We start from the raw sequence: 23,363 nt of genomic DNA on the forward strand, positions 1-23,363 counted from the left end.
CACTTGGTCAAAAAGAAAGTGCATTTCTGTTCTTAATTCGTCTGATATATATATTTTTATTTTGAAGAAACAATTTATTTATTTAACTGATATATACCTTCTCCTATTCGAAATTTATATGGAGCAATGCTACAAAGATAAAAGAATTACAAAATGTAAACTCATATGATTCATATGAATATAATCACTTTATGTAAATTCATAAAGTGATATGGCTTCATATTATTTATTAAATATAATTTTATAATCTAACGTATCACATCAAATCAGATCATTTTATGAATTTACTTTTTGTAATTCATTTGTAGTTAAAATATTTATTATCATTTTATGAGTGTCAATTTGGAATTGGGTCCAATTTAAAAACTTTCTTCAAATTATCAGATTTATATTTACTTCTATAATTCTTTTATCGTTTTTTTAATGAGCTCAAGTAGGGTTGCTATCCGCAACTACCGAACAGTTTGGGCCCCAAGCCCACCCTCCATGTGTGAGGGCCCCGCCCAAATGCCGAGGGCAGATTGGCCCCCACGGTTGTCCGCCCACCCACGACAATTGACGAACAATTTTGCATTTCAAAAACAACTTCACAAACTCACAACTAACTTAGAGAGAGATACCAGCTAGGAGCGACGGTGACTCGCGAAAAGTTTAAACTGGAAAGAGAGAGAGAGAGAGAGAGAGAGAGAGAGAGAGAGAGAGAGAGAGAGAGAGAGAGAGAGGCCATGGGGGAGGGGTTTTAAAACAAACACTATAATAAAACGACATTATTAATCCAACCAAGGCCTCGTCTCCCATCCTTTTGTCTGCAGGCGGGGGAAGGATGGGATGGGCGGGATGGTAGGTGGCGGAGCCCCGCAGCCCACTCCTATACTCAAGGGATGTAATATGTGATGATAGGGCTGTACAAAAAAATCGATAAACCGACCTAGACCGACTCAGACCGGCCGCCGGAGCTCGGAACCGGCCGAAACCGGTGAAGAACCGGTCGGCGTGCAGCAGAAAATAGTATAAACCGATATCAGCCGGTTCGGCGTCAGTTCGAACCTGGTTCAAACAGCTGAACCGGCCGATTAAAGAAATGTTATTTTTTTTTATATATTCTGTATTCAAAACGACGCCGTTCCAGTTAAGTTTAAGTGGAACGGCGTCGTTTTAAGTCTGTAATTGTGTTTTAACATAACTGAAACGACGCCGTTTGTATTAAACCAAACGGCGTCGTTTTATTCATAACGTATTAAAAAAAAATTAAGTAGAACGACGCCGTTTGGTTTAGACCAAACGGTGTTGTTTTGAAATTAGGTCGTCTTCTTCCTCGGGCCTCTTCTTCCCAGTGACGCATCGCATTTTTCATCCCCTCTCTCTCTCCTCTGCGACACTCTCTCTCTCTACTCTCTCAGACGAAACTCGCCGATGAATCGACCGTGAACCGCCAGAGAATTGCCGGTGTCGAGACGGCCGGTGTTTTTCTCCCCATCGATCGGTTTCGGCCGGTTTCCTCTCCCAAAAATAAACTATTTGTCGGCGTCAGTTTTACCCCAAAACCGCGCCGATACAGTCGGTTTTCACCCCTATGTGATGATATACATTTTTGTGTTAATTTGTAGGTTGCGGTGGCAAAAATGGAGGAACCATTTATTTTTTTTTTCTCAATTATTGATAATTAAAAAAATATTTAAATAATGTCATAAACTTATAGATAAGTAGTGTATTGTAAAAATTTATTAATTAAAATAAATTAAAAAAATATTTTTAATAAGAGCCGAGAAAAGTGAATGCTCTGTGCTTTAAATTTTGAAGGATAGGTGTTGGGCGTATCGACGACTATAAAAGTGGTAGGTCGCCAACTCTATTGTGTCGGCAATTACAACGTGAACCTGTTTTCTTTTTTTCTTTTTTCTTTTTTTAAATTTCTGGATATGAACAGTTTGTTTTCATATTAACGTCCCGCATAAACAAACTAGACGGCCACGGCCACCTATGGATGCGACGATGAATACAGACTTATTCGGTGATAACTTTTTTAGAAATGCTTTAGTTTTACAAAATTAAATTTATAAATTGACGTAATTTGATATGGTAAATTAAATTATAAATATACTTTTATTATAAAGTAAATTTAATGTATTATATAAAGTCATATCGATTTATAGATTTACTTTTATGAGATCTCTTTTTTATTCTTGCATTAATCTAGGTTTTTTAGATAAATTTTTTAGCCAAAAACAGATCTTACAAAAGTGAACTCGTAAACTGACGTGATTTGATATGATAAATCTGATTAAAAAGTTATTTTTATTATAAAATAAATATAATATATCATATGAAACCGTATCAATTTATAAATTTATTTTTATAAAAATAAAAATTATAGCCGTATTACTTCTCTAATTTTTATAGTTTTCCTTTCTTATTTCTTGTAAAAGATACCGAAGAGGATGAGGCCGTGAGAAACTCTATCTGCATTATGGCATTGCATCAAAAACTACATTTTTAACGGTCTTGTCCTTAAGTTTAGTCTAGAAACGTGGGTAAAAAAATGTTTTACCTCCACATCTTCTCTCATTGTTTTTATTTATAACGGTATATTGATTATAACTTAATAAATTTTATTTATTAAAAAGTTACCATTGGCTCTAAGGGGTCAATTTATGTACTAGTCCTTGACAATTTGTCGAATTTCAAATTTCTCTTCGCATATAAATTTCTCATTAGAAAATATATTTTAAAGTTATGTAAGAAGTATACCCTAGGAGACTAATGTGGCCCACATATTATAAGATACTTATTTAATATAAAGTTATAGGTGATATATACTCACGAAAGGTTGGATTGCTTGATAATACACCAAATTTGCATTCCTTGATGGAAGGGTCCCTGACCCACAATGAACCACAACATTAGTTTCAAGCATGTGTACTCCATCTATGATATCTTTTGATATGGGAGGGCTAGTAATTCAAGACCAAGGAAATACTTTAAAGGTCTAAAGTCTTTGAGTTTGAATTGAGAGTGAAGAAACTGTTTTAAATCAACTACAAAAGCATCATCATTACTAGTGATGATAGTATCATCCACATAAATCAATAGTGCAATAAAAGAAGCACCTATTTGTCGGGTGAACAATGTATAGTCAGTTGAAGATTGAACAAAGCCATAAGCTATCACGGCAATGGAAAACTTTGAAAACCATTATCTTGAGACCTACTTAAGGTCGTATAAAGACTTGCGCAATCGACATACAAGTGGAGTATTTGAAGAATTAGTAGTTGCTTTGACAAAAATAGAAGGTAAAAACTCCCCTTGAGTAGAAGCTCCATTATTAATGCATTAAAAATTAGGTGGAAGAGACAAATAGTGTAACGACCCAGACCAATAATTCTAATGTTAGAATATTGATCATCTTTATTGGGCATAAATTATATTTAATGAGCCATATTAGATAATCACACAAGCGATAAATTATTGAGGTTAATTATGAGTTTTAATTAAACTCAATAACTATGTTAAATCTCATTTAATATTTATTGAATGAGTTAGACTCATTTTAGAATTTAAAAATCAACTATTAGAAGTTTATTTCAATTTAAAATCATCACTGATTGAAGTTCCCTACACAGTCTCAGTACTCACAATCTTGCATTAAATGAACTACTAAGCTACTAAAGTAAGTTTTAATTTCAAACACACTAGGATTACAATTCTAGGATCCTATTCATTTTAAAATTCCTAAATCCAACCCATACCATCCTATAAATAGAGTCTCATGCACTGTACGTGCACCTACCTCTTCAAGCATAGGTTTTTTTTTGTTAACTCTCTTTGTACCTTCAGCATGTTGCAACCTCGTCTCCCCCACCATAAAACACAGCAAGACCACCATGTCTCTTCCTCCCTCCTACTCACAACCATCGTCGTCCCTCCATCGCAAAGTGATTGATTTTGTGTTGAAAATTTTAGGAAGCAACACTACAAGGTAAGTATCTTGATTATAAATTAGGATTAGCATACTTTAGCTAATTATACATATATTATTGAAGTCAGTTATTTCAAAGTCAGTGTTTATGTACCACGCATGTCATGATATTTGTAAGCACGTCATTCATCATGTTTCATTTCGCATATTATAATTATGTATGTATCATGCATCTCACATTGTATAAAACATGTAAGCTTTCATAAGATTAAGTGTAATATAAACTCAGAACAATCAATCAGATGGTCATTCATATGCATGGTACCAATGCAGTTTCAGGATGGATGTGCAAGCCATAGACTCAAGCGTGGTCTATCATAGTATGCCAGAATACTATCAGCGGCTCCCCTTGTGACAGCGGGACTTGAGATCGGTGCATAATCTCGCACACAAGATTAAGTGTGTTGACCAGTTAGATCAGTCAAATAAATCAGTTAAGTTAGTTAATTCAGATAAATCAGTCATGCATAGCATAAACATTAGTATGATTATTCATGATTTCAATTCGCAGCATGAAATATTTTATGAAAACCTTACGTTAAGTATGTTTACGTTATGATAAGTTTCTTACTGAGTCATTGACTCATTTTAGTTTATTTTTATATTTTTAAACCACCCCAAGTCAAAATATTTATAAAGGTAGAGTTACGGTATGAGACTTAGTCCAAGGAGGTGTGCCAATGGCCTAGGTCATGTACATGGATTTAAGTTACGATTTTTAGGCATAGATTTTGAGAAATTTTAATAAATGTCAGAATATTTATGAAGGTAAAGCTACAGTACGAGACTTAGTCCAGAGAGGTGTGCCAATGGCCTATGTCATGTACATGGATTTAAGTTATGATTTTTAGGCACAGATTTTGAGAAATTTTAATAAATACTTCCGCGCACTCTATCTTCTGATCTCAATATTTTTAATAAATAATCATTTTAATTATTATATAGAATCTTTGTGTTTGGTGCAAATATAACAAAATATTTTTTAAGTCAAGTTAAGGGTGTAAACTCAAACCGGAAAACCGGTCCGGATCGGACCGAACCGGACCAGTTTTACCGGTTTTGAACTGGTTCGGTTCGGAACCGATTTTTAAAATGTAAAAACCGGCCAGTTCAAGTCCGGTTCCGGTTCCGGGATTTTTTGGCCCGGACCGGACCGGTTGATTAAAAAAAATAAAAAATAATATTTTTATATATAAGTTTTATACAAAATATTTTTTATATATTAAATATTAATATATATAAGTTTTATATATAATGTATAATTATAAATTTTTATGTGAAATTTTATATATAATATATATATTCATATATGAAATAATTTCTTATTATAATTTATAAATTATTACATAAAATGTTAATATTAAATCACTAAAAGTTTATAACTAATACTAATATATAACTTATAACTATATCAATAGTCTAATATTAATACTATTATATAGTCTAATATATTAATAAAAGTATAAAACAATTTTTTTTAAATCAAAAAAAATTTTTTTATAAACAAATTTTTAATGACAAATTGTGAAACTTACATTTTAAAAAAACCGAAAAACCGGACCGGACCAGAAACTGGTAAAACCGGAAGTACCGGTTTAGGAGGGTAACCGGTGCGTAATCGGTTTTAAAAAATATAAAACCGGTACATATCGGTTCGGTCCTAGATTTTATCCAAAATCGGACTGGACCGGACCGGTTACATCCCTAAGTCAAGTTCAGTAGTAGCACTCCGGCTCCCCCAGATCTTTAAAAATGACTTTATTAATAATTGTGGGGAGCGGGGTGTTACACATAGACCTCATCCTCTAATTCTCCATGCAAAAAAGTATTATTTACATCAAGTTGGTGCAGAGACCAATTCTTGGATGCAGCAATGGCTAAAAGAGTATGCACAGTCACTAACTTGGCAACATGTGAGAAAGTTTCCAAGTAATCAAGTCCTTCATGTTGTGTGTAACCCTAAGCAACTAACTGAGCTTTGTGTCGCTCAATAGAACCATTAGAATTATATTTAATCTTATAAACCCACTTACATCCAACAACTTGCTTGTTTGGAGGTAAGTGAGTTATTGACCAAGTTTTGTTATCTTCCAAGGCCTAAAATTTAGCTGCCATGGCATCATACCACTGAGTATGTTGTATGGCTTGATGAAAAGAGGTAGATTCTAATTGGGAAGAAATGGAAAGGGCAAAAGTTTTATGGGAATGAGGAAGTTTGGAATATGAAATAACATAGGAAAGTGGATGCTGAGTACCTGAAGCAAGAGCATTACTCGAGGAATCAAATGAAGTGGCTGTTGTAGTTTTGGCTAAACTACAATGATAATCTGCAATATATGATGGATATTTATGAATTCAATTGGATTTTTGAATTTTTGGCTTAGTAATTGGAGTAATTGATTGAGTAATGGGATTATCATGTAATGATTGAGAATGCTCCCTTGTTTAGCCATAGAATATATAGCAGGAGCTTGAAAATCATTTTGTAGAAGATATAAGCCAGTCACTTGTTTAGCCACTCCAATCGTCTTCCAAGAGTGTAGGTCCTATATGAAGCAAGTTTGAGAAAGAAACACAAGACAACAAGAAGAATTTTCAGCGAGTCTTTTGACTGGAATGATATTAAAAGAAAAGGATAGGACATATAGAACATTGTGTAGGAATAAGGAATTTGATAATTTCATAGTACCAACATGTGTAACAGAACAAGTGCTATTTGGTAATTTTACTGAAGTATTGACAAGGGAGGTAATTGAAGCTAGGTGAGAAATAGAACTAACGATATGGTCAATAAACCGCTATCAATTATCCAGGAATTAGATTAACTAGAAACGTGATTAGAGTAAAAAACATAAGATAAAGTCATACCTGATAGGCTAAAAGAACATGAATTAGAAGGTGAATTAGAATGGCCCATAAAAATCATTGATGCGGGTTGGGATGATTGTGAAGAAGATTGAAGGCAAGAAGCTAACGGCATTGTTCTTTGGAGAAGGGAAATTGAGGAGTGGTATATAAATTCATGGTTGCTTCATCAAGGCCAGTAGAAGATAAAGAAACCTAGTTTACAGAAGATGTTTTGGTTCTAGGACACTGATGAAATCCAGGTAGGTAACCATGTAATTTGTAGAACCTTTCAATTGTGTCTAGTGAGGCCACAATGGGTACAAACAGGCTTAGAGCATAGCTTAGGATAATGCTTGTTGTTTGGTCTAGGAGAAGTTATACTCTTACTGAGCAAAGCAGCCAATTCAGTCATCACAGAGGCTCCTACAACTTTTCGTTGTTTTTCTTCTTGCAAATTCAGAGACAGCACCCTATCAATGGATGGCATTGGGACCATTAATAGGCTCTGTCCTCGAATATGTGTAAATAAATCATTTAACCCCATAAAAAACTGAACAACATATTCATTTTCATGCTGATCAATCACTGTCTTTAAAGCCCCATAAGAACTCCTCGGGTTACAAGAACAACTGGAAATTGGTTTTATAGTAGAAAATTCATCCAACATAGCTTTCAATCTTGTGTAATAGGAACTCAACATAAGATTGATCTTGAGTAAAAGAAGCAAGATCTTTCTTGAGTTGAAATAGGCTAGGACCATTACCTTGAGTGAATCAGGTCTTTAAGTTTCTCCAAACTTCTTCAGCGATTGGGGTACTAATAACACTAGCAACAATTTCTTTGGTAAGAGAATTGAGAATCCATGAAAGAACTATATTATTGCAACGAAACCACAAAAATATACGAGGGATTAGATTGATCTACAGGTCGAGAGAAAGTACCATCTACAAAACCTGTTTTGCTTTTAGCATTGAGAGCTGTCAATATTGATATGCTTCATGTGTAGTAATTCTCACCATTTAATGCTTGAGAAACTAGAATAGAACTGGGGCTTTCTCCATGACGAAGAAAATAGGGATTTGAAAAATCCTCTAAGAGAAATGCAGGGTTTGATGCAGAAGCCATACCAGGATTATCGGGTCACATTCGGAGTAGGGCGTCTTAGAATGTTTTTCGGGCCATTAAGTAACTAAGCCCAAATTGGGTTTATGAATTTCCTAACAGCATATGTAGCCCAATAAAGAAACCATAGTTCTATTTCTGTTGACCCGTGACAAATCCAATCTTTAGGTATTCGGGTCCCACTGCATTCAAGCATTGCATGTTGATCTGCCTGGACAGGTTCCGTCCAGATTCCATTTTGTCAAAACGGAAATGCTTTAGGTCTTGAATGATTTTTTTTTATTATTTGGTAATTAAGAAAGTATTTTTTAATGATGTTGTAAATTTTTTTATTTTTTTAAAAATATTTATGATGATTAAAAATATACATAAAATAAAATAAAATAAAATATATTGTTCAGTAGCCTAATTCAAAACTTTTTTTTGGTTACTCTAGCAGAACTCTTGTAAAAAATACCGCATCCCATTAAACAATTCTCAACAAACTTATTTCTTCTCTGTAATTAATTAGTTGCTATCAACTGGATTTGGGAGCGAATGAAGAAAGATAAGACATACAATTGAGGTTCTAATTTTATCTTAAAAAATTCACTCGAATAACCATAAATGTTATGGGACACATTTTATATGTTTATCTCTCGAATAATTCTATACATCAGCTATTATTCACTTTTACACTCCACATTTATAATTTTATTTTTCATAGGATGTAGGCCGGAGTGCTTTTCATAGAGTGTGAGATATTCTTTATAAAGTATGGGATGTGGAGTAGTGAACAGTAACTGATGAAAATAATTTTACGTTTAGATAGTGAGAATACCTGAGAAGTGTTGAGAATGTTTGTGAATAATTATAAGTAGAGATTAAAATGGATTTGTGGGTCTCATTGAGAGTATTTTGAGTTATTGACTTTTGAATAGATAATTGAAAAAAATGTAGGTCCCATCAATGATTGCTTTTTTATTTATATATAATAGTGATAAATATTATAGAATATTTATGAATAGTTATGAATAAAGATTAAAGTGAGTTTGTGAATCCCATTAAAAATATCTGGATTATTTATGCAAAAAAAATGTTTACGTTATCCATGATTCATCTCTTACTACAAGGGAAGAGATCCTCTTCTATCGTACCATCGTATACTACCTTGCCACAATGGATTTTTGGGCGTTTAAGAATTTGTTTATATTGATTTTTTAATATATTTATTGAAAATGCAATAGGACCCACCAATTATCTAAAGGATCAATGTTAGGTTTTGTAGTGCCAAACATTTCTTTTGAAAAATAATGAAATTTATCATTAAAAAAATTAATTTTTTTTTATGTGATTTTCATATTTCTTTATTTTTTTTTAAAACGAGTTCATGATGCTTACGTACTCCATGACTGTAAATATTATTTATTTATTCTTTAACTAAAATTAAAAGTTTAAAACCTTCTTGACTTCATATCATTTTTTTGGCTCAAAAACATCGCAATCTCAACCAAAAAATTTGTTAAGGTGGATGTAAGATACAATGTGGTTTTATCATTTATGAATAATGTAAGAGTGTATATGAATAGTATAAAAACTTGTGAGATGGTTTGGATGTAAGATAATTTCATCAATACATAAGTGTTTGTGAAAAACTCTTTAAGACCTGGTTTTATAGTGATAAAAATAGTAATATACTAATAAATTCATTATTAAAGTATATTTGGATGTAAAAATTGAAAATAATTAAATCATAAATGATCTAATATTAATTAATAATACTCAGCCATGATAGACGGAGTATTCATTTAATACATGTAGGCTGCAAAATGTAGAGAAAAAAATATATTTTCATACTATTTGTAAAGCATACGTAATAAATTGATTATATGATATAATTTAATTTAATAAAAAAAAATTTAAAATTCGAAAATAGAATAAGCCAAATAGAAATGCGAATTGGAAAACCAATCACGAAAGCAAAACAAATGGGGAAAAATGGAATCCTCGGCAGATAAGAGCAAGTCAAAGTTCAAACACCTCCCCGCCGAAACACGCACGCAGCCCACGTCCAACACCACTAAGGACACAACCGACGTGCAGAGCGGATACCCCAAGAGGCCCCATTCCCAACCCACCCCCCCAACTACGTGCCTAACGCACGTGGTGGCTCCCCCCAAATCCCTTTTAGTTTTAGTTTTGGTGCATGCAAGCAGCAAACTCCATGTGATTCATTCAAACTTACCAGACTCGTCGAGCCCAGTCTTTGCCGGCAAAATGAAGCGATGTGACCAATTTAGAGCAAAAAAAAAGAATGCATGCCATGCCATGCCTTGTGCCAGCACTGTTGTAAAGTGCTCGAGATAGTGAAAGCAACATCTTCTCCACTCATCTCTATCGTCAACTCTGATAGACAAAGCTTCAAGAGATTCAGAAAAAGACCCGCCATCATAGAATCAAGCGAGATTATGGAAAAAAAAAAGATGATGACAGGAAACGATAGGGCTGGAGCCACGCTGTGCAACCAAAACGTGTAAAAGCAGCAGCCCACGCGTAGTCGCGTATGATCAGTGTACTTCATGACGACTCCCATCATTTAAGCCACATCAAAAGATACTTCCATCCTAAGCAAAGCCACGGACTCTCATCACAGCTCAAAATTCACTTCATTTCTTCTCTGTTCCCTCTCACCCTTGGTTACATTCTCTACCAGAGTTGCGGAAAGTATGGTGATATTTGAATAGTAAATTAAGATAAAAGTTGAATAAAATATTATTATAATATTATTTTTTAATATTATTATTATTTTAAAATTTAAAAAAGTTAAATTGTTTATTAGATTTTATATAAAAATTTTAAAAAATTTATATAATAATAAGATAAGATGAAACACTTTCATCATCCCTAGCTTCGAGCCCACAAGGTAACTATTAAATAGTTTCATTTAGTTTACAAACAAGTTATAAGAGCTAGCTAAACGCCGGTGTCTAAAAATTAAATTATTAATTAATATATATAGTGTATTTATAAAATATAAAAAAAATTAAAAAAATTAATATTAAAATATCTAATATTATTTTATTATTTTAACTTTTAGATGGATAGTTCAATGTGTATTAACCTTTCTAATGATTTGACTTTAATCAAAATCTCAAATTTTAGACTTGGAACCATTGCCGATGCTCAAGTATAAGAGTATAAATTTCTGCACTTAAAAAAAAAAAAAAAATGATAGAGTTATTACTCTATTATTACTTATTTACTACTCTTTTTGTATTTGATTTTTTTCTAATTTTTAATTTTACTTAATGGTCTAAGAATTTTACTTAATGGTTTAAGAAGTGACTATTAGTAAAATTATATATATATATATATTTTTTAATTTTTTCTTAATAATTAAGAATGATAAAAAAATACTAAAAAGAAAATTATAAAAATATATAAACTTCAAATACACTATAAGTAAAAAATGAGTAGAGAACTTCCAATGTATGCTCTATAATACATTTTTTTTAAAAATATAAAGAAACTCTCTTAAAAGTGCCTCTAATAAGAGCATTGGTAATGGTCTAGCCATTACCAAGTCTAAAATTTGGCTAGAATCTTAATTTTTGGCTATAATATCAATTTTTGACTAGGTGAGTCCACATTGGACTAGCCATTATAAAGTTAAAATAGTAATATAATATTTTGTTTTTTATTTTATTTTTAATTTTTTTTTACAAATACAATGTATATATTTCTTATATCTTCATGCTTTGTAGAAATAATGTGTCTACTCTATCAATCAGTAGAAATAATGTGCATGACATGCATGTTTTACCATTCAAAGAGAGAGAGAAGTGATGAAATAATTAAATATTGCTTTCCATTGTGAATAGTAGCTAGCCATATTTGGAGAGGACTTAAGATTTACTATTCATCAAGTCTTAAGCTTTGGACCATTGGCTAGTCCAATGTAAATGTTTTTTCTCACATATAGCTAAAGTTTAGACTTGCATTGGCATTTGGCTAGTCCATTGCCAATGCTCTAATGGATTTTATATTTCATCATTCATTTTAAATTCTGCTACAATAGTATGCTAGATGTGGAGGGAACTTTAATCCTTGCAAACATTTGAAATTGGGTAATTCTATGCATCAGCCTACACTCTCCACACACCATGCATTCAATTTTTTTTTTTTTAACTCAATACACTAAGTGTGTGATAAATAGTAGACTGATACAAATATTTTTCCTTTTAAATTAGTTTCTCCCCTGCTGATTGATTTTTTCTATTTCTTCATAAGTCATTTATTTTTATTTCAGATCTTCTTTCATTCTTACACTTTCTTTTTTGCTGGACGCCAAAAAACAAAATTTATCCGTTTATTTTCACATATGAGATAAGATAAGTTGAGATTAAAATTAAAAAATTTAATAAAATATTATTATAATATATTTTTAATATTATTTTTATTTTAAAATTTAAAAAAGTTAAATTGTTTATTTTATTTTATATTGAAAGTTAAAAAAATTGTAATAATTAGATGAATAATATAACATAATTATATAACATTATATATAAATAAATATTGTAAATATTGTAAATTTTAAGATATTATTGATAGTTAGAAAAAATATTTAAAATGAATAAAAAAATATTAAAAATATAACATTTAAATGATATAAAAAAATAAATAAATTTTAATGATATGATTAAAAAAAAAAGATAAAGAATCAATTAAAAGTTCGAGAGAGAGCAGTAACCTATCACTATCCGAGTAAATGGAAAATGTAAAGTTCTAAATTTTTCTACTTTTTTGTTGAAAGGATGTGCGCCATGCCGTTAGACTATAGAGATCATTTCCTACGACTGAACAGATCCGGAAGCATGAACAGTTCATTGCGCGTTAAAAGAGGGACCCAGTCACCCATTTTGCAACATCAAATGGGCAAAACCCAAGAAAGAAACCTCCAGACCAAATTCAAACTCAACCTTAGTAAAAGATCTCCAAGAAAATTCCAATTCCTATAAAAAATCGTTCATGACATTGCAGAACAGGAAAGAGAACACGCGTGAGAGAATTGAGAAGGTGAAGAAATTAAATAATAATATGCTATTTTATTACTCGATGGCATGCATATGCGCTGGGCAAGACAGGTTGGGAATCAAATTTCAGGGGAGAAGGGATGGGCATGATGATTGTAATTCACCATACTAAACAAAACATAATGGGCTCCAACACCTCCTCCTCTTTAATCCCGTGATTTTCTTCCAATCGATCCCAAAGCTTATTCCCAAACTAGAAAAAAAAAAATCCCATCCACCACTTCCTCGTGTGAGCCCAACCGAAAGAACAAGAGCTGTAGCTTCATCGAATTCGACATTTATTACCTCTAACCCTACACCCAAAAACTGAAAAACCTATGCTTTTAATCCTGTTCTTCTCAATCTTCTTCGACCATTTCTTTCTTCATTCTTTCAGATACTGTATCTTAATATAACTATTCCTATAGCAAACTAAAAGCTTCCAAATTTCTTTTGCTTCCTAAAACTCCCAAAACACAAGGATATGAAGAACACAGATTGAAACGGGAATCAATAAGTCCACTCCTTTGGTAGCCTAATCTCATGGCTCGTTTCTGGCAGCGGCCGGATGTTACGCTTCTGATGAGAATAGACGGTGTTACTCCTACGCCTCGGAGCAGTGTCTGCAATAAAGAAAACAAACAAACAAACAAACAAACAAAAAAATGGGTAAAAACCAATTTCTATTGTTTGTACCCGAGGGAAAAAGCTTGACATGAGAGTAACCGTATATATACCAGCGTCTGGATCAGTAACTGTCCCAAAGAACCGAGGCTGAAGCTGGGGCTGAGAGCCCATCATATCTTCCGAGTTGAGGTTCAGTGCCTGCGCCACTCTTGCAGGGACTAAGACGGTGGAACACGCTGTAAGAGTTTATAGGAAAAGAATCAGACATGTTGTATAGGAGGGAAATAAGCTAACTAGATCTGACTATCGAGACAGCCGACAATAAGTAAATTAACAAATTCCACACCCACCAAAAAGGCTAAAAGAACTTGACGCAGTAGAAACATAGGGGAATAAACCAACATTTTTCTAAACCAACTAGAAATGGACGGTTTACAGCTTTAAACTCAAACCAACACAGCGGAAAGTAACAGTGAGTGGACCTGGCTTCCGGCGTGTATCGGATGGACTATCAACTTGACGAGGCAGAAACACCCCAGTGCCGGCGCATTCCCTTTTACCACCAGGACGCCCAAGAAATACAGCTCTCATGCCTGAACCATTTTTCTGCTGCTGGTGCTGGTGCTGGTGCTGGTGCTGTTGCTGAGCCTGTTGTAGATGGGGCCATGCAGAAGCTGACAAACCCAGAGGGCCACCGTTTCTGCCTCCAACGAACTCGCTGTTCCTTCCCCTGTTCTGGGCCTGCCGCTGTTGGTATTCTCCATTCGGCTTTCCTTGTGTTCCCCAAATCGCCGAGCCCTGCTGCTTCAACATCTGTTGCTGTCTGAGCTGCTGAAACTGTTGGAAGTAACAAAAACCCCATCAATAATAGAAAGTTTTGCAAGCTTCAGGATCTGATTAAACAAATCTCGGGTGGTGCCAAGAAAGCAGAGTAAATGAGAGCCTTACTCGCATTTGCAACTGCTGGTGGGAAAGCGCGTGTTGAGGAAAGAACCCAACATCAGTGTTGGAATTATCCTTAACGGGAACAGGAAGGGGAGAGGGTTTCCTCAAGGGATCCATCAGACCTCTGCCATGGTTAAGCGCATAAAACTCTTCGTTCATCCTCATCCTTGCCACTTCCCCTGCAGCAGAGTGAAGCAGATCCCAAGTCGCTGGTGGGGACGAGACTTGGGAAGAACCATTTGGGCTACCATGGCTAGAGCCCTTTCTGCATCCACATCCGCTGCCCACAGCGCACAGCGTCGATTGTGGTGAGCCGGACGAAACCCAAGCCTGCAAAATGAGCAATAGAAACCCCAAATCAGAAATCATAGAAACAAAACGCGTCGATTATAAAAAGGAAGAACTGTACCAAACCTTCGCGTTCTCAGAGTGAAAAGCGGGGCCTGATTTCCTGGACTCATTCACCAAGTTCGAGCGAGCCATTTGGCGGGTCAAGCCAGCGAGGTAGTCCTCCTCATCGCTCTCCGTCTCACTCGAACCGACAACTGACTCAACCGGTGAACCGAGATCCGATGAGGAAGTCCCAAAAGAGTCAAACCCGTAGGGAAACTCTAGAGGGAACAAAGCCTTCGTCGTCTCAGAGTCGGAGACGAACCCATTTCTTTCATTCTTGTCCATGGCAAAACCGTCTTCAGTGAGGAACTCAGGTGGGAGCCAAAACTCAACGTCATCCAAACTCAGAGCCATCCTAAAAAACCTTACAGAGAGAAGAAGAAAGAAGCTAGTAAGGAAAAAATATCAGGGGACTGGGGGCTTTTTGAAGTGACGATGGAAAGAGGTTCGCTTCTGGGTTAAGATTTTAATAACCAAAACCCTTTACCCAAGTTGGGGATTTGCGGGTGTGTGCGGGAGTCTGATCAGGGGGCCCAGCCGAATCAAAAAGCAGGGTGAGAAGGAGAGTGATTGAAGGAGGGAAACTGGGGAGGGGTCTCTACGAAAGCCTCGAGGCCTTCCTTTTTAACAAAGCCCCAGCACAGTAATTAGCCTCTCTGCTTTTCTTTATGCGTGTGTGTGAGAGAGAGAGAGCAGAGATACGCGCGGAAGAAGGGAGGTGAGAAGAAGAAAAAGAAAGAAAGAGAAGACAGTGGGGTCCATTTGAGAAGAGGGAGTGGGGCACATAACCTGCTGCTTGTGATCGAGCATCCAACTGAAGGCCACGTTCTCTGTAAAATTGTTGGCTTTTATGGTGGGACACACCAAACTCCAAAGTGCTTCGGTAATATCTATTCATTATCACTTTAAAATATTATAACAAAAATAAATTATTATAGATTACTCCCAATATTTTCCATTTTTTTTTTTATAAACTACGGTTCCATTTTTTAGAATATAAAAAATAATTATGGATGTATGTTTAGATTTAGAATGAGATAATTTTAAACGAAAGATAAAAATTTTAAAAAAATATTTTTTTTATTTTAAAATTTAAAAAAAATTAAATTATTTATTATATTTTATATATAAATTTTAAAAAATTATAATAATAAAATAATATGAGATGAGATAAAACATTTTATAAATTCAAACAAAACCTAATAGTAATGAAGAATATCACATTTATATAGTGAAATAAAGTAAAATAAATGTGTCCTATGTAGTAATTTCTTTTTTTTTATACTATCACCCTGTTATAGATATTATAAAAAATTTAAAAATGATCACATGAGATCACGTCAAATTGTAAAAATAAATCACAATAATGCCCAATTATTATTATTTAGATAGCTTGTATGAGCATTATTTTTAGGCCTCATTCGATTACACAGTTAAAATGTGACGAAATATTTATATAATTAAAAAAAATAAATCTTTTTATTTAGAAATTGGCATGGAGGATATATTACCTACTTTTTACATGACAACATACATCATTTGACTTGTATGGTTTGAGTACACAATTAGTTTTATTTCAATGTTTTTATATTATTTATGAAATTTATCTTTCAGATCAAATTATATCAGATTGTATAATATATAATATAAAGATTTTTAAATATAATTATTCTATACTTATAATATAAAGATTTTCAAAGGAAATTGCAGTATCCTTCTTGGCTAAGTATTGTAGAGGATACTTACTATATACAATGTGTGGTGGATTGCATATGCTGTGACTGTATCGTAGCTGTTAGCTTTTACGAAGGCAACAGCAGACGTACATTTGTCCATGTTAATGAGTCCACTTGGCACTTCAGGGGGGCGCCTCCTCCTTCCACGCATGCAACTCAGAATCTCCGCGGTTCCTTTTTTTTTTTATTTTTTTTAAAGTTTCCCCGTTTTCTTGACTTATCTGTCTCTGGAATCTTGCACATTGACCAAAGTTGGCATCCCCGTACAGTTCCAAGTTCGTAGCTACTGTACATTTTAACGATAAAACCAAAATCAGTTTAGCTGCCGGAGCTAACCATATACACACTTTTAACGATAAAACAAAAATAAGTTTATGCATTTTTCCTTTTACTCTATTGTATATAAGGATTTTAATCTTTATGTTTTAATTTATGAATGTTTAAAAATTTGTAATCTAAACCTCTTTTATGTTTATAAGAATAATGATCATGTCACATGTCCTGCATGAAATAATAAGAAGTCGGTATGAATAGTTGATAGATATAGTTTTAAAGTGTATAAGTCTCGTACATTCTATTTGAAAAAAAAAATAGAATTCATCATTAAAAAAATAAATTTTTCATGTGTATCTCAAATTTATCCACTCTTTTTCAAAAGTAATGCACGAGATGTACACACCTTATATCTGATGTTAATGTCAAAAATTACCCAATAGGTCAGAACGAAGGAAAGAGTTATCATCATCCCCTACATCACACACTAACATGTGATCTATCATTTTTACCATTCAATTTAAGCACACACATATTTATGTATAAATATGTATGTTTAAATAGAATGACAAAATTGATAAATCACATGTTGGTATGTGGTTTGGAGATGCTAAGTAGCATTTCTCAATAATAAATAAGCAAATAAAAAATAAATGAAGAGACACAAGGATTTACGTCGATTTCGGGAGGTTGAAGATGATGCCTTTATTGAGAGAAGATCTTTTGGAGTCATTGTGCGTGGTGGAGTCTGTGTTTAAAAAAGTCATAGAGAGCCCATTGATTTGTAGAGATCTCCTCATTTTATAGAGATCTATTTTCTTCCTCGGAGTGATTTAGTCCAACTTGTTTTGTGAACTCCTTTCCTTTTAGGTGTTTGAGTCAATTATCTCTTATTGGCTTTATTTCTTGACTAAATTCTTGACTTTATTTATTCTCTTATTATTAGCAATGGGTTGGACCCAGTCGACTTTATCCCCAACAGATGCTCACGATTCTTAAAATCAATTTGCTCAACAAGAAGGTCTTGAGAATCTTCAAGTCAAGCCGCGCTAGAAATAGTCTGTAGAAAAATAAACTCTGAAAATAATCCATTGGTTTTCTATTTTTATGTGCAAAGCAATGAAACTTCCTGAGCCCAGAGCTCGATTTGGAAGGTGGGTTAGAGATGCACTTGACAGTGCTAGTCGCGAGCGCAGAGCTCAACTTGGAGAGTTAGGAGGGAGATATGCTTGATCACGCTAGTCGCGAGTGTGGAGCTCAGCTTGGAGTTTGTTTGTGAACATTTGTCTGATAGGTTGCGTGAGACTGTTTATTGTTAGCAAAGAATGCGTATTTCCTTGATTGTTTTTTGCTATTTTTTTTAGTGGTGGATTTTTGTTTGCCCCTTGGTGTGAATTGTTATTTGATGTTTCGATTTTGGCGTTGACGTTAGAATTTGTTTGCAGTAACCCCTGCTTAATTGGTCAAAAAGCCTGTTGACCCCTTGAGTCCATCTTAGACTGTTACCTAGCCCATTGACTCGTTCTCGAAGGTAACCTGCACCTAGCAATTGTGAAGCTAGGAAGCTCCACAATCTGTGCTGGAGGTGGTTGTGGCTTGAGTGTCAGCACTCGGCATTTGTTTGAGAAGGCCTGGCGTTGTTGTCCAAGTGCCAGTGTGAGAACACTCGACTTTAAGTGGCGAGGGATGATGCAATCAAGGGACTTGCATCGTTCATATTCACCATAAGTCTAGGGACTCAACCACAGTGGGGCGAGGGTCACACAGTCAAGGGACTTGCGAGCCTGTGTTCGACATGAGTCATGGGACTCGACCTCATTGGGGCTAGGGTCATGCAATCAAGGGACTTACGGGCCTGTGTTCACCTTGAGTCTAGGGACTCAACCTCGATGGAGCTTGTGTTCATCGCGAATCTAGGGACTCAACCTGGGTGGGGCTCATGTTCATCGCAAGTCTAGGGACTCAACCTCGGTGAAGGAGATGCTCGACCGCACTTTTGTGGCGGGAGGCTGAGTTCGACCATGTTGTTGCGGTAGGAGCCGAAGCTCAACCATCTTGAGAGATTTTCACCAAAAACCAAATACGTTAGTGTAATATAAATTATGAGTTTGAGATTTGCAAACCTAAGCCATTTTGCTGGAGCGTGATGAAGGCTTGAGGCACACAAGAGAGACCCATTGGCAGCCCTGATTTGGTAATGATAAAGATCTTGGATGCTCGTTGTATCGAGTGGTCTATTCTGGTGGAAATAGGTTAAAATGTCTAGTTCCCACGGGGGTATTTGTAGCTAGCATTTCGCGTTGTACAAGTGATTTCCAGCAAAGTATATCCCCGAGGCGTGTAGCCACTATGATTTCCATGGAACCTCAAAGAGTTCTGCAGGGAGAACCTCCAAAAACCAGATTTCTTAGTAAAAATTAAATTAAAATAACAAGTTTGAGAGAGAAGAACTAGAACAATTTAGCTTTTTCTTTCAATTTTTTCCACCTGAGGTTGTTTACTGCTGAATGACGATTTTTGCATGGGGAAGTTGTCCATCCTTGAGCCTTTTTGTAGCAATGGAGATTGCCCGTTACTGAATAACTTTTTTTTGAACTATGTTGTCGAACTAAATTCTTTGTTTACATATCTTTTAGATCAACATCCTTATTGTTTTGTTGAATATGATTGATGAGCCTTTATGGTTACCTTTGAGGTTGGACTTGTGGTCCCATTGGAATTTCTCAAGCGAACAATTATTGTGATGAGCACTTATTGTGAGCAAGCAAAGGTGATGGCGACGACCTTCTACGTGGTGAGCAAATTTTTTGTACTAAGGTGCTTCCACGTTGTGGAAGATTGTCATCTCCATTTATTTGCTAGCTAAGTGTGGAGGGTGATATTGTTTTTGCCCGTTATGGGCAATGGCTCAACTGGTCCCGATGTGGGCAACTTCATGGTGGCGAGCCATGGCTTTCCAACGGGGACTTCGAGGTGGCGAGTGTTCTTTCATACATGGCGAACGATCTTACTAGCATTGAGGTTGGGTGAGGTGCATCATGGTGGTGAGGAGTGTGATGGTGTGGCAAATAATGCCTCCAGTGGTTTTTGAGTTTCCTGTCATGGGCTTTGCACCGATAATGGTGTTGGCATGCTTACAGGGGATTGGTGGCCCATTACGACCCATTCTGGTGCAGGCACGATCATTCGGTGAGACGTGGTTGGGCTCTCCGTGTGGCTAGGGATGCCATGGTGCCCCCCGTCCACCTTACCGCGCCATTGAGGTGCATATGGCTAGGTTGAGCTTCATGGGCACATTGTGGTGTCAATTTCCTGCGGGAAGCGTCAATGATGGTAGAGAGGAATGATGGCGAGGAAAGCCTCCGTGGTTGAGGATCATCTTGCGGGCTACAGGAAGTGCTGACCGTTTGTGTGGGGACTGGTGGTGGCTCTATCAGCTCACGGTTGGCTGGCATGTCCTTCCAGCTTGTTTCCAGGCTTTAGGTGGTGAGAAGTCGACATGAAAACTCTTGTTGGCTCCGTCTGGTTGTCCAACCAGGCAGTTGGGTCCGAGCCACACCATTCAAGATAATGGCAGTGGCGGTGTGCACAGAGCGTGCCATGCAACTTGGTTTCCCTTCCCTCTCCCCCCTCATTTTTTAAAAAAGTGTTTTTACCAAGGAATAATCCAAAGGTTAACAACTTTGCAGAGAAATTTAGAGATAATTAAAGATACCAATCGGATTAGTAACTATGATCCTTACATAATTTCATAGAACAATAATAGCAGTTATTTTTTGGTATATAATAGAAAAGAAACAAACTATATTTTTTTATCAAAAATAAATAAGAAAAGATAATGGATAAAAGGAAGATAAAGTCTTATCTGCATTTTTGAAGATGATCTTGTGAGTCAGAGAATATTCTTCTCCCAATTTTGGTTTAGAAAATTAATTTATCCCATAAATAGCGCTAACTGTTAATTTAAAAAATAGTCCAGTAGGCTGGAATGGAGGAAAGAGTCATCATCGACCCACGATAATAATTCGGACATTGATACGGTGCTCTTTGTATTCATCCATAAAATAAATAATAATTAAGTAAATAAAAAATAAACAGAGAGACATATAGATTTATGTGGTTTGACATAATAGCCTACGTCTACGGATTATTTGGGAGACGAAATTGATAATGATAGGTGATTTTACATATCTCTTATGACTTCACATGTTCTCAATACAATGGAGAAATTTCGGGAGGTTGAAAATAATGCCTCTTTTGAGAGAATATCATTGAATTCATTATGCGTGGAGGAGTTTGTGCATAGATAAGTAGTAAAGAGCCCATTGATTTGTAAAAATCTCCTCCTTTTATGGAGATTTATTTATTTTTCTTTTAAATGTTTGAGTCCAACTTATTTTATGAATTCTTAAGAATCTAAATCAGCTTGTCTTATCTCTTATTGACTTTATTTTTATATTAGATTCTAAACTTTATCTACTCCTTTATTATTAGCGATGAACTTTATCCCACCTAAAGGTATATATCCTTATCCAAGCTGCAGCCATGATATAGAAGGAGAAGGCATCCATGGGGTGGACTGTGCATATTGGGGTGGATCGCTGACCACGATAGGAATAATTTTTTTTGTTCTAATTTTTCTAAAACTTTGGGATTTTTTTTAATAATTTATACATTTCTGATTAGTATAAAGATGCCCAAATATTTTTATAAATTAGAGGCTCATTTTTTTCTTATTGAATTTTGTCTTTGCTATTTATTTAAAATAAAAAAAAATTAACGATTTACCACTTTCTAGCAACTTGTACGACTTTAATTATTTCATTAATTTTCTTTGCCTTACAACTATGAAACATTAATGGTCGACCATGCACTCATCTAGCAATTAGTGACCAGAGTCATACATACATATGTATATATTATATGGAAAAATATATGCATCTGCCTCACACCGGCACATACTTAACTTATTGAGTGTAAAAAAAAAAAAATGATGTGAAGTGTGTGCCGGTGTGAGGCAGATGCATAGCATTTTCCATATTATATATATATATATATAAGTATTCCCAAAAAAAATAAAATAAAAGGGAATATAAATGTGGGCGACGTGCATGGTGACATGGACGGGTGCTCTCATATTTTGGTCAATCTAAACTGTGCGTTTATTTTTGTTTTAACCGACGTCGTTTACTGTGTAGATCGTCACTGCGTGTCGTTATCCACTTGCCTAATTGTCGGCGTTGGTCGGCAGTGTCGTCTCTCCCTGTCGTGGCACGATGTTTTGTGTTCTATTTGGCTTTTGTAAAAACGGGAATTTGAAGCTTTATCTCGTGTAAATCTCCCGCCGAAAGATAAGTGATCAAGAACATAATCTTCACATTACACGTGTGCACGTGATTGTCAACTGAATGACCATACTGCTCATGAAAGCCATCTTCTGTCAAATAGAAACACAAAACCAATAAACTTCCTTTTGAAAAACTGAAAACTGAAAAAAAAATTTCCCTCATCTCTTCAATCTGTCAAACAGAGTTGCAATGTTTTTCTTCTCCATCATTGTCGGCATCCCGTGCTCGATAGAGTCTGATATTTTTCTCTTCAATCCATTTCCGTGTTTCCATGTTCGACCCACTCCAATCTCCTCACAACATTTTGAGTTCTGAGATTTATCTTGTTTATCATGATGAGAAAATAAATAAATAAATAGATTACAACAAATTGACCACATTTTTTTGCTTGCTCTAAATATCAGGACTCTTAAAGTTTAAAACTTTGCTCGCGTTTCTTTTGCCAAAATTCCCCAAAAAGCAAAAGAAATGGAACCAACAATGAACTATTATTTATTTTATATAACAAGAGCCCCATTTGCCAAGGATCTGACAAAAAATGCCACCAATTTCATATAATCCAATTCAATAATATATTTACATTACAATGATAGGCTATCAAATATCCCTGTAACCTACATGCCTTTTGACAATGATCCAACTCAATTACCGTCTTGAATTCCACTAAAGAACCCTGAACATCACCCTTGTGGAAAAAAATGTCCAGATTACACAGACTGAAATGCTTACAAAATTATGTACAAAAATGAAGTCGGAACTAGTATGTGTTATGTAAGATGAAGAAGCATAATATATACCTTCTGAAAAAGCAGCATTCCTTGTCGAATGGCAACACCAGCTTCACGTGCATGGTTACCGCCAATCAAAGCATCCCAAATTCTAGAAACTGAAGGAAGGAACAATCTTCTGGATAATGTTGGTGGTGGGATATGGTGGCTGTGAATTCCTGAAGGAATGACGGTGAAGAAGAGTGACTTAGAGTGGGTATTGAATCGAAAAGGGCGTAAGCGTACATAAGGAGTGAAATGTGAAGATGTGGGCAGTA

General features: G+C 35.1%; 1 protein-coding gene across 1 annotated transcript; it reads right to left on the reverse strand.

Annotated features, from left to right (window-relative positions):
• Positions 1-13,002: 13,002 nt before the first annotated feature.
• Positions 13,003-15,591, reverse strand: LOC109010626. Its single transcript, XM_019004464.2, has 5 exons — positions 14,983-15,591; positions 14,572-14,898; positions 14,106-14,460; positions 13,734-13,859; positions 13,003-13,619 (listed from the first exon to the last, which is right to left on the reverse strand). Exons 1-5 carry the CDS (start codon positions 15,313-15,315, stop codon positions 13,507-13,509), a joined length of 1,254 nt encoding a protein of 417 aa, XP_018860009.2. The 5' UTR covers positions 15,316-15,591; the 3' UTR covers positions 13,003-13,506.
• Positions 15,592-23,363: the final 7,772 nt, after the last annotated feature.

Source organism: Juglans regia, chromosome 4 (assembly GCF_001411555.2).
Source record: "Juglans regia cultivar Chandler chromosome 4, Walnut 2.0, whole genome shotgun sequence".
Classification (NCBI taxonomy): domain Eukaryota; kingdom Viridiplantae; phylum Streptophyta; class Magnoliopsida; order Fagales; family Juglandaceae; genus Juglans; species Juglans regia.